At 33.4% G+C, this 12793-nt stretch overlaps 2 protein-coding genes across 2 annotated transcripts; one reads left to right on the forward strand and one right to left on the reverse strand.

Moving 5' to 3' along the window:
* Window positions 1-5288: 5288 nt before the first annotated feature.
* Window positions 5289-6119, reverse strand: LOC134260666 (uncharacterized; the record flags this gene model as incomplete). Its single annotated transcript, XM_062743217.1, has 3 exons — window positions 5853-6119; window positions 5721-5810; window positions 5289-5461 (listed from the first exon to the last, which is right to left on the reverse strand). Coding segments are annotated over exons 1-3 (530 nt in total), but the record flags the coding sequence as incomplete, so codon positions are not given.
* Window positions 6120-10191: 4072 nt separating this feature from the next.
* Window positions 10192-12676, forward strand: LOC134260670 (tRNA pseudouridine synthase Pus10-like). Its single transcript, XM_062743220.1, has 7 exons — window positions 10192-10198; window positions 10369-10445; window positions 10664-10716; window positions 11047-11164; window positions 11665-11807; window positions 12042-12115; window positions 12466-12676. Exons 1-7 carry the CDS (start codon window positions 10192-10194, stop codon window positions 12531-12533), a joined length of 540 nt encoding a protein of 179 aa, XP_062599204.1. The 3' UTR covers window positions 12534-12676.
* The last annotated feature ends 117 nt before the right edge of the window (window positions 12677-12793 follow it).

Genomic DNA, 12793 nt, shown 5'->3' on the forward strand with positions numbered 1-12793 from the left:
TATATAGTAAATCATTTGTGATTTCCAATGTCTTCAATGCTTTAAAAGATTAAAACTTTTGATGCAATTTAAAATTTTCTGATATACAGCGCAAGTATGGTTGCTGTATGTGCGACTTTCGGCACCTGCAATTGCTACGTTTGGCTTCTGTTCTGTTTCATAAGGCGCGACTGTTTACTGCTGTATCATCTTAATTTATTATCGACACATTAGATAGTGCAGCGTCCTTGAATACTTCCAAAAATATATACCTCCAGTCCTTGACTGGTTGTTTCATAAATCTATCAAATATTTAATACGTGTATTGCATACCCCCCTCCCAAATAAAGTGTTCGATTATGTGATTGAAATTAAAGGATTTTAAAAAAATGTACAATTCACTCTGGTTAGTATATACAGGTATTGGATATCATTCCTTTAAAAATAAACTTTTTCACTAAAATATGTTTTACGTTCATTAAAGCTCTTTCCCTTAATTAAATTTTAATAGTTCCACTTTCATTTTGTTAGTAATCTTCAATTGACTACCTAGAACTTAAAAGTCACTTACTTTCGATGAAGAAGAAACGTAAAAAAGACCTTGGAACTTTTTTATCGTAACACCTGCCGTGACACGGGACCTCGGTTTTAAGGTCTCGTCCGAAGGACCCACAACTTTCATTTTCAACTTCCGAGCGTATGGCCAAGTAACAGTTACTATCCATTTTCTGTCGACTCGGGTCAGTCGCAGCCGAGATTCGAACCGACGACCTGACGACCACGGTGCGATCGCTGCTTTAGAAGAGCTCGATATAAAAATATACAAAAATGTTCACATTTTAGAATCTAAATATTTAAAACATTTCTTTGCCAAATGATAGGTGACTTAAGCTATTATATCTAAAAATCTGTTGACCCCCTTGCCTTCCTAAGGTGTAATATCCGTCTGATCAGAGATTTTAATTTCTGAGGACATCTTTCCACGAAATTCGATGAGATGTCAGAATATACAACGTTTTGTTATGATGACCATTTTATAGTCAACTCATTCAACATGTTCAAAGGTAATCTCTTGCACAGATATTGATCGTTAGATTTAAATTAACGCCCTTTTCAAATAAATTATCCAAAAAGAAACAAGTCTGTCATAGTGTGGAATCTTTATACTCTAGCTCACCAGAATATATCATATCTTATGTCCATTCTGAAATAAGAATGGAAATAACCTTTGTTAATTGACAAAAGTTGTCGAGACCTTTCCTCAAATATTCCATTTTCCCCAACGGCTAGATTTGCCAGAGTCCATCCTTGCGGTTAGCTGCAGAACTATAGCTCTCCGCAAAATATATATTGACAGACGGGCGAGCCACAGTGCCACCAACTGGAACAAAAGTGTATGTTTATTGTGCACAAAAAGTACACTGTTTCTCGGTTTCAAACTGTCATATTCTCAGAATATTTCTTAATTTAACACCAAGCACAGCGTTTGTGCGCAATAATTTTTTAAACAGATTTTTGTGTGGGTAGTATTTTGATCGTCTACCTCATATTTTGCAGACCAGCGAGTTGCAGGAACGCAGCTTCTTTACGATTTCAAAAAAAAGGTTGGGAAAGGGGGAGGGGCAAGCATGTCTAAGTAAAAAGCATCATGAACATGAATGAAAACAAAAGCAAAAGACTATTTTCAGAAAAAAGTACACCCCAACTTGCATACTACGGAAATGCGATGATACTAGATAAATTTAGACTACATGCAACTCAACTCTAAAGATACCCACATCGTGCTTTGAATAAACACATACTGCAAGGCAAATATTTCCATTATGCATTCGTTAATTACTTTAACGACGTTCGATCCTGATATTTAAAGTCTTAAACTTTTTTTGCCAAGTATATTTTAAGTTTCTACATACATAGCTTAATTAAAATTCAAATCAAAAAATGGGGGTCAATATGCTTCTTGTGGCGCTACAGTTCATTTGATATGACCTTCTTGCACTGAAATTTGTGTCTTAATTAAAATTAACACCTTCGACGTTTTCCCTGCAATATTTTTATCCAATTAAAGCAAGAAACAAACTCAACTCTAAGTCTGTTTAAAAAAAGACACTTTAAAATTGTAACTAAAAAAAACTTTCAAATTAAATATTTGACCTTTCTGCACTAATAAAATGTGATTTTTCTGGCATTGAAAATTTAATAAGCAAGAAAATTATTTTGAAGTCTTAAACTTTTTCCGAATTTAAGCAAATAGGTCAAAGTTACCTTGAATATTTAGAAAAGAACATCAGAAAAGCTGGTATATGATGTTAATTTTCAAATATTACTAAAAATTTGTAAATTTTACGTTAAATTGGGCTCAATTTTTTCCCGGGTTTTCAGAATATTTTTACTATATTTGTCACACTTTGTTGATAGAATTCATAAGAAATAATTTAATATTTGTCACACTTTGTTGATAGAATTAAGAAATAATTTAATAGATATTTCAGAACCAGCATGACACATTTTACTGCAAAAACAGCTTTGTGTGCAACCAGCATGGAAAAAATAGGAATCCAAAATAAAGAGTACTTTTATAGTACAAAAGGGAAAAACTGATGATTTTCGTCTAAAAAACCTTCCGCCACAAAATATAGTCCCTGGTTTAATTAAACTTGAATGGAATTTAATCGCGGTTTTTTCATTGAATATAGTTCAATTTGCATTGTAGAATTCAGATTTAATGTTAGAATTTAAAAATGATGCAGAATTTTACAAATAAAGGACATGACCAAAATCCACTCAAAAACTCGATCAAAACATTCGTTTAAGAATACCAAGCGCAGTTTTGGATTTGGTGCTTTGAAATGTAATTTATTTTATTTTCATTATTCTCCATGGGTTCCGGATATCAAGGATTGACGTCGACTGTACATTGAGTAAATTATTCATTTATTTTACAGGAACTACAGTGTTCCAAAGAGCAATGAGAACAGTATCTGAAAATGTTACATGATCAAGTGTGTCCATGATGCTGTCTTTTAAGCCGGTCAGTTCTCTGTTTTTTTAATATTCATAAATGAACTATTTTTCTAGTAAACCTAGCATTCTTTGTAAAATAAATTCAGTATTTTTTTGACCAAATATACAAAACTTATTTTTATATTGGACACATGTTAGAATCTTATAATGGGAAAAATATGCTTGTGAAATAAAAGTGACACGACTTTGTTATAAGATTATTTAGAGAAGTTCAAGGTCACAGACAGAAAAAGTGATGTTAATCTCAAAAATCAAAAAAAATTTGCATTTATAGATATCTATAGTTATTTAGGAAAAAAAGTGATATATGATCTTTAATTCCTCCACAGATAGATAATAGAATAAGTACAGCCGCACTCTGAGTCAGACTCCGTGGATTCTGGACGGGGGCAGGAAAAGTCAGTCATCCGTGGAGGAAGAAATCTGTGGACCACTGAAGCAGAAATTTAGATTAACAGGTAAAATCCAGAGTATATTCCCATGTCCTTACCATGAAGTTATCAAGAAAAACAACTTGTAAAGTTATCAATCCAGTCTGAAATTTATGAGAATTTCCTTTCAATTTTTTTATGAATGTAAAATCAATATAAATTGTTTCTGACATGCAGAAAATTTTCATCTGGCAATACTAACAAGAGGCCCACGGGCCTTATATGTCACTTGAGTATTCTAATTTATTTTTAGACTATGTATTCTTCCACCCCCCTGCCATACCTGAGCTGACCCAGGGGGCATGAATTAAACGTTTTGCTAGATGCACCTTTCTTCATCATAAATATATATACTTGGATCATTAGCATAATACGCAGGAGCAAAGAGAAAGATTTTCAAAGAATTAATGTATTTTCACTATATAATCAAAGCGCCCCCCCCCCCTACACCATGCAAAAACCTCTGACATAGGGGCCATGAAATTCACAAATTTGGTTGAGGCGTTATAACTTTATACTAAATTAGTTTATTTAATACCCCGGAGCAGAGAAGAAGATTTTTAAAGAATTGATGCATTTCACAATACATTCAGAAAAGCTCCGCTCTAACCCAGAACCCCTGACTCTTGGGCCATCAAATTCACAATTTTGGAAGAGGCACTCATGCTCATCAAAATGATATACTTAGTTAGTTTATTGAAAACCTACGAGCAGAGAAGATTTTCAACGAATTAATGCATATTCACTGTACAATTAATAGAGCCCCACCCTTACACCATAACCCCTGACCCTGGGGCCAAAAATATACAATTTCGGAAGAGGCACTCTCACTCATCATAACTATGTACTTAGTTTATTTAATACCCAGGACCAATGGAGAAGATTTTCAAAGAGTGCATTTTCATTATATAATCAGTAGAGCCCCACCCTAACACAAGAAACCCTGACCCTGGGGCCATAAAATTCACAATTTTGGAAGAAGCACTCTTGCTCATCATAACTATGTACCTAGTTACTCAGTAGTTTATTTAATATCCAGGAGCAGAGGAGAAGATTTTCAAAGATTTAATGCATTTTTACTATATAATCTATATAGCCCCGCCCTAGCACTAGAACCTCTGACCCTGGGGCCATGAATTTCACAATTTTGGTAGAAGACTCAGTGCTAATTACATTCATGCCAACAGTTTGACTGCTTGATGTCTAGGAGTAAAGAAAAAGATTTTTAAAGATTGCACTAATTTTAGTGGTTTTTGCCCCACCCCTCAGGCCCCAGATGAACAGGGATCATGAAATTCACAATCTTTGTTCCCCTTTACCTATAGATGGTTTGTGCTAAATTTTGTTGAAAATTGTTTAGTGGTTGTAGAGAAGAAGCTGAAATGTTCAAAAGTTAACGTACGAAGCACAACGCACAACGCACGACGACTGACGAAAACGGATAGCAATTGATCACCTGAGTTTACTCAGGTGACCTGAAAAGATATAAAAACACCTTGATGGTAGATTTTTCTTAAACTTGGCATGTACACTGTAAAATGCGTATGGTATAAAATTAAAAACTTTCTCATTTGTAGTTTTCACACTATAAAATCCCAGTCAGCTCCCTTAACATAAGTTTAATGTAAAGATTAATAAATTCTTGAGACATATAAGTTTATTTCTTAAAAGTTGGATATAACGTTGATGGTATTATAAGACCAGTATCATTGTTTGACAATAATAAAACAGTATGATGCAGACTCGAAGAATTTTTAGAGACACACACTAGTATTTTACTTGTATTCAGCAGGAGTAGCATTTCACTGGAAATATTTGATTTTCTTCACTTTGTTTTTTAATTGAGCAACAAACAGATTGTCGTTTGTATCTGTACACAGTCCCTGGGGTTTACTCAGTCCACAGTCTATGTAACGGAGGAACTGTCCATCCTGGTCTATGATGTGGACACTGTTATTTTTATCATCAGCTATAAGGATGTGACGCTGACCGTCTTTGGTGATTCCTTGAGGACTGAATGGTTCACTCTTTGAATCAGAAGAATGTCCAGTGTACCTGAATCTCAGTCTCCCGGCCTGATTGACCACCACTACTGCTCTAGCTCCCTCATCAGACACAAATATATCCTGGTTCTTGTTCTCAGTTATGTACCAGTATTTATTAGATATATATGTAACCATTGGTGATGAATAAAGACGTTTACCTTGATCATCAAACTGAATGGTTTGTTTCTCTGTGGAGCCAGAGTAATGGACAACGCTTGTTTGTTTTTATATCATCACTGACCATGATAACCAGGAGGTCACCAGAGGAGGTACTACAGACACCTTGAGGTTCCCAGTTCTGTAGTCTAATCACCTCCTCTATCTTCTCATTCTTCACAATGTTCACAGTTCAATAATAGTTATCAGTGTAAACTAAATCTCCACTTTCTGTCACTGTTAAGTCAAATGACCAGTTCCTTGACTTGGTTGTGATTGACTTGAGTAGTAATCCCTGATTGATGCTGTAGAGTTTCATGGTGCTGTCAAGTCCACCTGCCCAGATTTCTTCATCACTCAGACAGACCACATTGTAAAGGCTTTCATACCCAGTGTTTATGATGGTGACAGCCTCTGGTTCATCAAGCAGCTGTTTGACTGGAGGAGAGGATCCAGCTTCTGGTGTTTTTTGTGTTGTCTTCATGCAGTAGCCATGTTTATCTGAAGTTAAAAAACTTAATGATAGGGTTCCAAATATTTTACCGAGTTCTTCTCCAATAATTTTGCTTGGAGAGAATTTAGGTAAAGATGGATGAATTTTTTATGGAAGATTTCTATATCTATCTACATTGAGAGTAATACTGAACAGTTTTGGAATATTATTAGAATCTTCAGCAAGATCAATTTAATCAATTTCATCCTTGATGTGAGACATTGTCTTGTTTATTTCATCCAGATGTTTCTGTAGAGTTTGTAACTGTGTGTTTTTCATCTCATCAACTTCAGCTTTAAGTTTCTGGACAATTTTGTCAATTTTTCTATGCCAGTCCTCTCCATGTTTTGTTATGGCTGTTGAGAGATCTCCATATTCCTTTTCTAATTGACTCATTCTATTTTGTACATCAGAGGCAATGTCCTTGTATGTGGGATGAATTATTTCATTTAGTTCAATTTGTTTTTTGATAATCTTTTCTTTTTTCTCATCCACAACTTGCAAAATTTCTGATACCTTATGACGTAGATGTTGATGAGATGCAATGCACTTAGGACAAACAGGAATGCCACATTGATTACAGTACATTGTACATTGTTGTTTGTGTTGAAATTTACTCCGAGGGTATAGGGGAGTAGATTTTCTGTCCTTGAAATCAACAATTGTGTGAGGTTTTGAGAGATCAGCAGAGAAGTGCATTCCTACACAAGCTGTACGCAGGTTGACAAGACATGTATCTCAGTGCATCTGTACCACAGCGGTCTCACACAGGTCACATCGCATCACGTCCTGGGCACTGGTACGGGGGTCCATGGTTAAACTTCTGACTCTGAAGTATAGAGTTAAAAATAACTGCATGTGCATGATAAAAGAATTTACTGTGTAATTTAAAGTAAATCAATGTACTGAAAAGAAAGAAAATACCGTATAATCCCTTTTAACCGTCCCTGCCCCTGTAAGCGCCCCCTTAGGTATTTTTCAATTGTCAGGAAATAAGGACCCCTGTACAGTTATTAAAATTGACTAGAATCGTAAGAAAAAATTGTAGAAAGTGAAAATAAAACTTGTCATTTTAGGAAACAAGTTTTGTTTGTCCAATTGAATCTTGTTTCCATGAATTTTAAAATGAAAGTACAAAAAAAAAATATTCACCCTGTTCTTGAACAAATTTCTTCTTATTAAATGCATTCTTAAGATGAATATTTCTATGAGTAATATTCTTTGTGCATAAGTTGATCTGTTTTTCAATTTTTTAATATCACCTGATGTTAGACAGTAATGGCGGTCTCTTTCATTAAACTACTGATCGTTTCTACGTAATCTCAGTGACAGAGAGCACGTGATCTATACACCTGTATTATCTACCTACTGTCAGGTGTTTAAACTTCCTGGTTTACCTGTACTCTGAATTTAAATTTAATGAGCCACTCTTTGATTATGTACCTTTCCAAGTTTAATATACAAGTGCATTTTTTTCTTAATTGCAAAGGACTAATAGTACCCATTATTCATTTCTGGTTGACATTTTAGATTATTGTAGGTTCATCAGGGGTCGATAAATTTTTACTATGGAAATATATATGTATACCTCCGGTACCCATAGTCTTATTCTCAAATGTAAAGTCAAATATTGTGGAATAGCTATGTCAAATCATTGGTCTAAGGGTGTTATTGGAATCATATAATGTAAGTTAACTTATGAAAATGTTCTATAAATAATAACAAATATATTTTTAAAAATTCAAGCATCAAAGTGAAGCCCATGAATTATCCTAAGTTTTCAACTTCAAGTTACATGTAATGACCTGGCATACTCAACAAACTACACAAATTCATAAGGCATATCACATTTATTTCCATAGTTCCCAACTGATTCAATACGAGGGGTTATCAAAAAGTTCGTGGACTGGAGCTATAAGATTAGTACTTTGTAGTCTGAGTTTACAAAATATTTATGGAACATAAAACAACAAGAAATAAAGAAATGTTTAAAATTTAGCTTGATGCGTTCATTATTTCCCAAATTATTACAAAATCAAAACGACATTACATCATCACGCGGCGCCGTCGCCGCTTAGTTTTATGACGTCCGACAACGTCGATCATTGTTTTTCAATGTCTGCTTTTTCTACCTAATACACTTATTTTGATGAGATTCCCTAGAGCTGAGTTAGGATTCCATCCGTTTTGTTTATATGATTTTACAATGTCATGAACAGCGGCTTTTAACGCATATTATATTGCAAATGGATTTATACAATGGGAAAGATTCTCGCTTGATGGTGCTAGCATATTTCGCTTTTTGGAGTTCAATATCTACAACACATGATCAACGTTGTTTTTTGACCTGATTGATTTTTCACACCTTGACTACAAAACGACATTAACTGTGCATTCTTTTTCTCTCTGAATCTATTTGGCATAAAAAACAAGTACTCTAGGTACATATTTTTTCTCCGTAGCCAGTTTAGATATTTCCTAGGTCGATACCATTTTTTTCAGCGGCAAAACCTTATAGAATGATGGAAAAGGATACCCTTCCCCGTTTTTGACGTCAATTTCAAGCAATATTTGTTTGGAAACTCCATGTAAAATTTACGATAAAATTTCAGAAAACTTCAAGAATGAGGTAAAAATTCCATATTTTATTGAACAATAGTGTCCCAACACATACCTGTATGAACGGGATATTTGGATGTCAAATCTTCATATCAAAATAGTTTTTTCTCAGTTACACTTAGGTTGGAAAACCTCGTTTTCGAGGTTGCGCCGCCTGGACATACCATTGCTTATAAAAACATTACTAACTTATTAAAAAATAAAATTTGTGATTTGTGGTTTAATTTATAGATAGAAAAGATTATGCTAACTAGATAATTTAATAATCATTGATGTACCTAAAGCGGTTTTAATTTTATGGCGCTAGTCCACGAACTTTTTGATACCCACTCGTACATGTGTATATAAAATTTAAAATATTATGACAGCTGATAGTTCATAAAGAACTTTCCCCATTTAGTTGTAAATATATTTACAACTATGGAGAAATTAACATGCTTAATATTTAAAGAGTTATCAAAAAGAAAAAAAAAAGCTTTAAATATATGTGTACTGATGTACACCAAAATTATTAAAATCAAGTCTTAAGCTTACATTTGGATTTGATGTATTCCTCTATCAGAAAAAAAAAAATTTTCACTGGATTCTAGTGAGCTTTGTAATCAATAGGCCTCTAGCAATTTTGAAAGTACACGTAATAATGGTACTTTAATTTTGATATTTTTTCCAGAGCAGTGTTTTTCTTCATCAGGACGAGAAGATGTTCATGTTAGAATGTAGATTCCTTACTTTTTGCGAGTACTTATCGCAAGAAGGCTCTCTAACGTCAAATCGCGAGAATAATAAATCGCGAATGGACGTTTGATTTAGAGATTTTACATAGATATTAACACCATAAAAATAAAAGCGAGTAATTTTATTTCGCGAGTGTTGCTTCTCGCGAAATTAGGCGAGAATTAATTCCTCGCGTATAATTAGAAATCTACAGTAAATGAAAGGTGCCTACAGGTTTCTCTAATTCCAGAAATATATTGTCATTTATCATTATAGGCCAAAAAAATATTACTGTAAATCACTTTTTATTCGCGAGAAATTTATTTTCGCGTAATTACGCTAGACGGTATGCTCGCGAAAATTTAATTCTCGCTTATAATAAAATAACTTAAGATTATGTAGAGCAACGACCACAATTCGTGAAAATTTTGTCTCGCTTATAAAGAGTCAATGACTATCTCGCGAAAATAAAGTGTCGCGAAAACTAAGTGATCTACAGTAATTGAATTAAGATTATTTCGGCATGATTTTAAATTGAATTCTGTGAGCTTCAAAATGCAGTATTTTCTACCATTTCTATTGAAGCTGTAAAGTACGGGAAAAGTGACACAGAATTAATTATGACATCAAAATGGATCTAGCACAGTCTAAACACATTCACTAGTTATGATGTCATACGACGTAGGTTCTACGTTAAGTGAAATTTTCTATTGTTCTCTTTAAGAAAAATATGCAGGGTTTATAAATTATCAAGAATAATGCCCATATACATTGTAGAGGGGTTTTATGATTTATTTTCATTATGCAACTTAACATAATTTCTATATAATTGAGTTGCAATTCTACATGTAAACTTATTAATAATTGTGATGTGATTTTTTTTGAAAAACTCTTTTCCTGTTTGCAGGAAGGCCTTTTGTTGTAGAAATGGATGATCCCCGTCGAGTTGAATTCTCTGCAAAAGATATCCTGGAAATACAGAAGGCAATATTTAAGCTTATACTTATTGTACTAGCTCTTGGTAAGTTTCCAGACGTATTTTTTTGGGGGGGGGGATCCTCATTAATGCTGGTTTTTTATTTAATGTAAGAAACACATTTATTGTACAAAATATCCTACACATATTTTCTATAACCACGAAAAGTCAATTTGGAAGTCAAATTAAAGTAGATGAGTAATTTTTAGTGCCTTTTTTCATTCAGGAAATCAACAAGTCAGCTGATATTAAAGTCAGGGATTTACAAATTGTTGACAAGTAAGAATTTTAAGTTGTAAATGAAATATACATCTAATTTTAAGGACAATGTAAAAATAATAACAGCCAGTAGCTAGGGTTCCAAGGATTAATTGACCCTTGATAAGAGGAAGAAATAACAATTTTAAATTTCTTAAAAAAATTAAGATAAAATTAGGTGCAATTTCTTTCAACTTTTTCATTGCAATGTATATTGAAAAAAAAATTTGAAATTCGTTTTCATTGAGACTACAAATGAGAGTATTTAAAATATAAAAAGCAGAGTTTGCATGAACCTTGGTGATGATAGGCTAGTAATTCCATCCTTCATTTTCACATTTTCATCAACAGAAAAGATGTAGATAAATTGAAGGAAGGTGAAATTGAGAGAACAAAGACCTATTCTGCCCTGCGCTGGTCTAAAGAATCTTTTTCTGAGGGACAACTTAATAAGCTCCAGGAAGTCAAGGTAGTGTGTTGTATTGATTATATCACCATTTGTAAAATGAAGATAAAGTGTCAATGAAGTTATAAACACTTAGATTCTTTGGTGCCATGAATATATTATGGACTGGCCTTGATATAGAACCAGTTAAGTGATGCAGAATGAAAATTCAAAATAAACTATTTATTGACAGATAATGTGAAATTCCCTGGTATTTTATGTTATGTACAAAAATATTGACAAAACATTTTAGAGAATAATCAAATCTCCTCACCGAAATGCCTTATTTTTTTTTTAAATTGTATCTCGTTGTCTCGTTTATTCATCTGTTAAACATTGATCTATGATATCACACTCACTCACTCACTCGGTCGTCCTTAGATATATCTGCACATTTCATACCAGTTTATGGTTTTTTTTTTTGTTAAATGAAATAATGGGAAATAAAAGATGTAATATGAGTTTGAATAATCATTGAATAAATGTCATATGATAATGTGATTTGCTTTGTATTCTACTTTCAGGATCTTGTCATTTATCAAAAGACTCCGATTCGAGTCCTACACCGGCGCCCTCTAGCAACAAGGGAGAGAGTAGTTTACAGCATGTCAGTGCAGAAAATAGATGAACTTCATTTCACATTGAGTCTCTCAACACAGGCCGGCACGTATCCTTGTATGGTCTTATATTTTAAGATTTGAATGAAAGTTTTTTGATATTTCAAGAGTCTTAAATCAAAAAGAAAAATGCAAATATCATAGGGTATCAGGAACATAGGACATTTCTATGTAGAGTCAAGTTTTAATGTATATACACATGTGTATTAAGTGTGCAGTATGGGTTCGATAAAACTTAATGCAGGTGTTTTAATATATATACATATACCTTAACTAAACATTAGCTATATCAAAGAGTTTGTTCACGGAGATTTCGGGAGAACTACTTCAAACCTTGGAACCCTGACTGGGGTGGAGTGTGAACTTGATGTACAAGTGAGATTGAAATTAGAAAAGTAATGATAAACTTTGAGATATTTGATTAACCCTGTATTCAGAAATTCAAAAGAAAAGATGAAGCGAAAGGGAGAAAGATTTAGAGTTATGATTCATAGATTTCTTTTCAAGATTAAAGCAAACTGCCATTATATTTTCATAAGTGTCGGAACCGGGTTGGGGGTTGGGGGGCTAGAGGGGGCTTAGCCTCCCCCCACTAATTTTGCAAATATATACATAATATAGACATTGAAAATTGGGTTTTACTTTTTTGTTGCTTTAGCCCTGCACTTTCAGTTAGCCCCCCCCCCAACTTTCAATTTGCTTTCGAAGCCTATGATTTTTTTTTTAATTTACACAGTGTTGAGTTGGATTGGCCTCCAAGCTTAGAAGAAAGCTGACATATTTTTGTGTTCTAGACTTAATAAATTTTGTATTTCAGTTCAATCTTTGTGGTTTATTTCCCCAAGAAATTTTGATGTGCATGAAGCTTGCAAACATACATGTATTTTCATTCAATGTTTGAAAAGTTAAGTCTTATTGATTCGCAAACATACATTAATGACAAAAATTCAAATTTTGAAAAGCATGTTACATCACAATGAACTCTAAATACGAAAAAAAAACATATAAATTCTTATATGCTTGTACGTTTCTGTTT

Source organism: Saccostrea cucullata, unplaced genomic scaffold (genome assembly GCF_032062105.1).
Source record: "Saccostrea cucullata isolate Sc308-1 unplaced genomic scaffold, CSIRO_AGI_Scuc_v1 ctg1291, whole genome shotgun sequence".
Classification (NCBI taxonomy): domain Eukaryota; kingdom Metazoa; phylum Mollusca; class Bivalvia; order Ostreida; family Ostreidae; genus Saccostrea; species Saccostrea cuccullata.

Bases quoted from the DNA above. Each gene is read 5' to 3' on its own strand.
- LOC134260670 (XM_062743220.1), top strand. The intron at 11,165-11,664 runs GTAGTGTGTTGT...TTCTACTTTCAG, and splicing joins ATAAGCTCCAGGAAGTCAAG to GATCTTGTCATTTATCAAAA. The intron at 11,808-12,041 runs GTATCCTTGTAT...ACTAAACATTAG, and splicing joins CTCTCAACACAGGCCGGCAC to CTATATCAAAGAGTTTGTTC.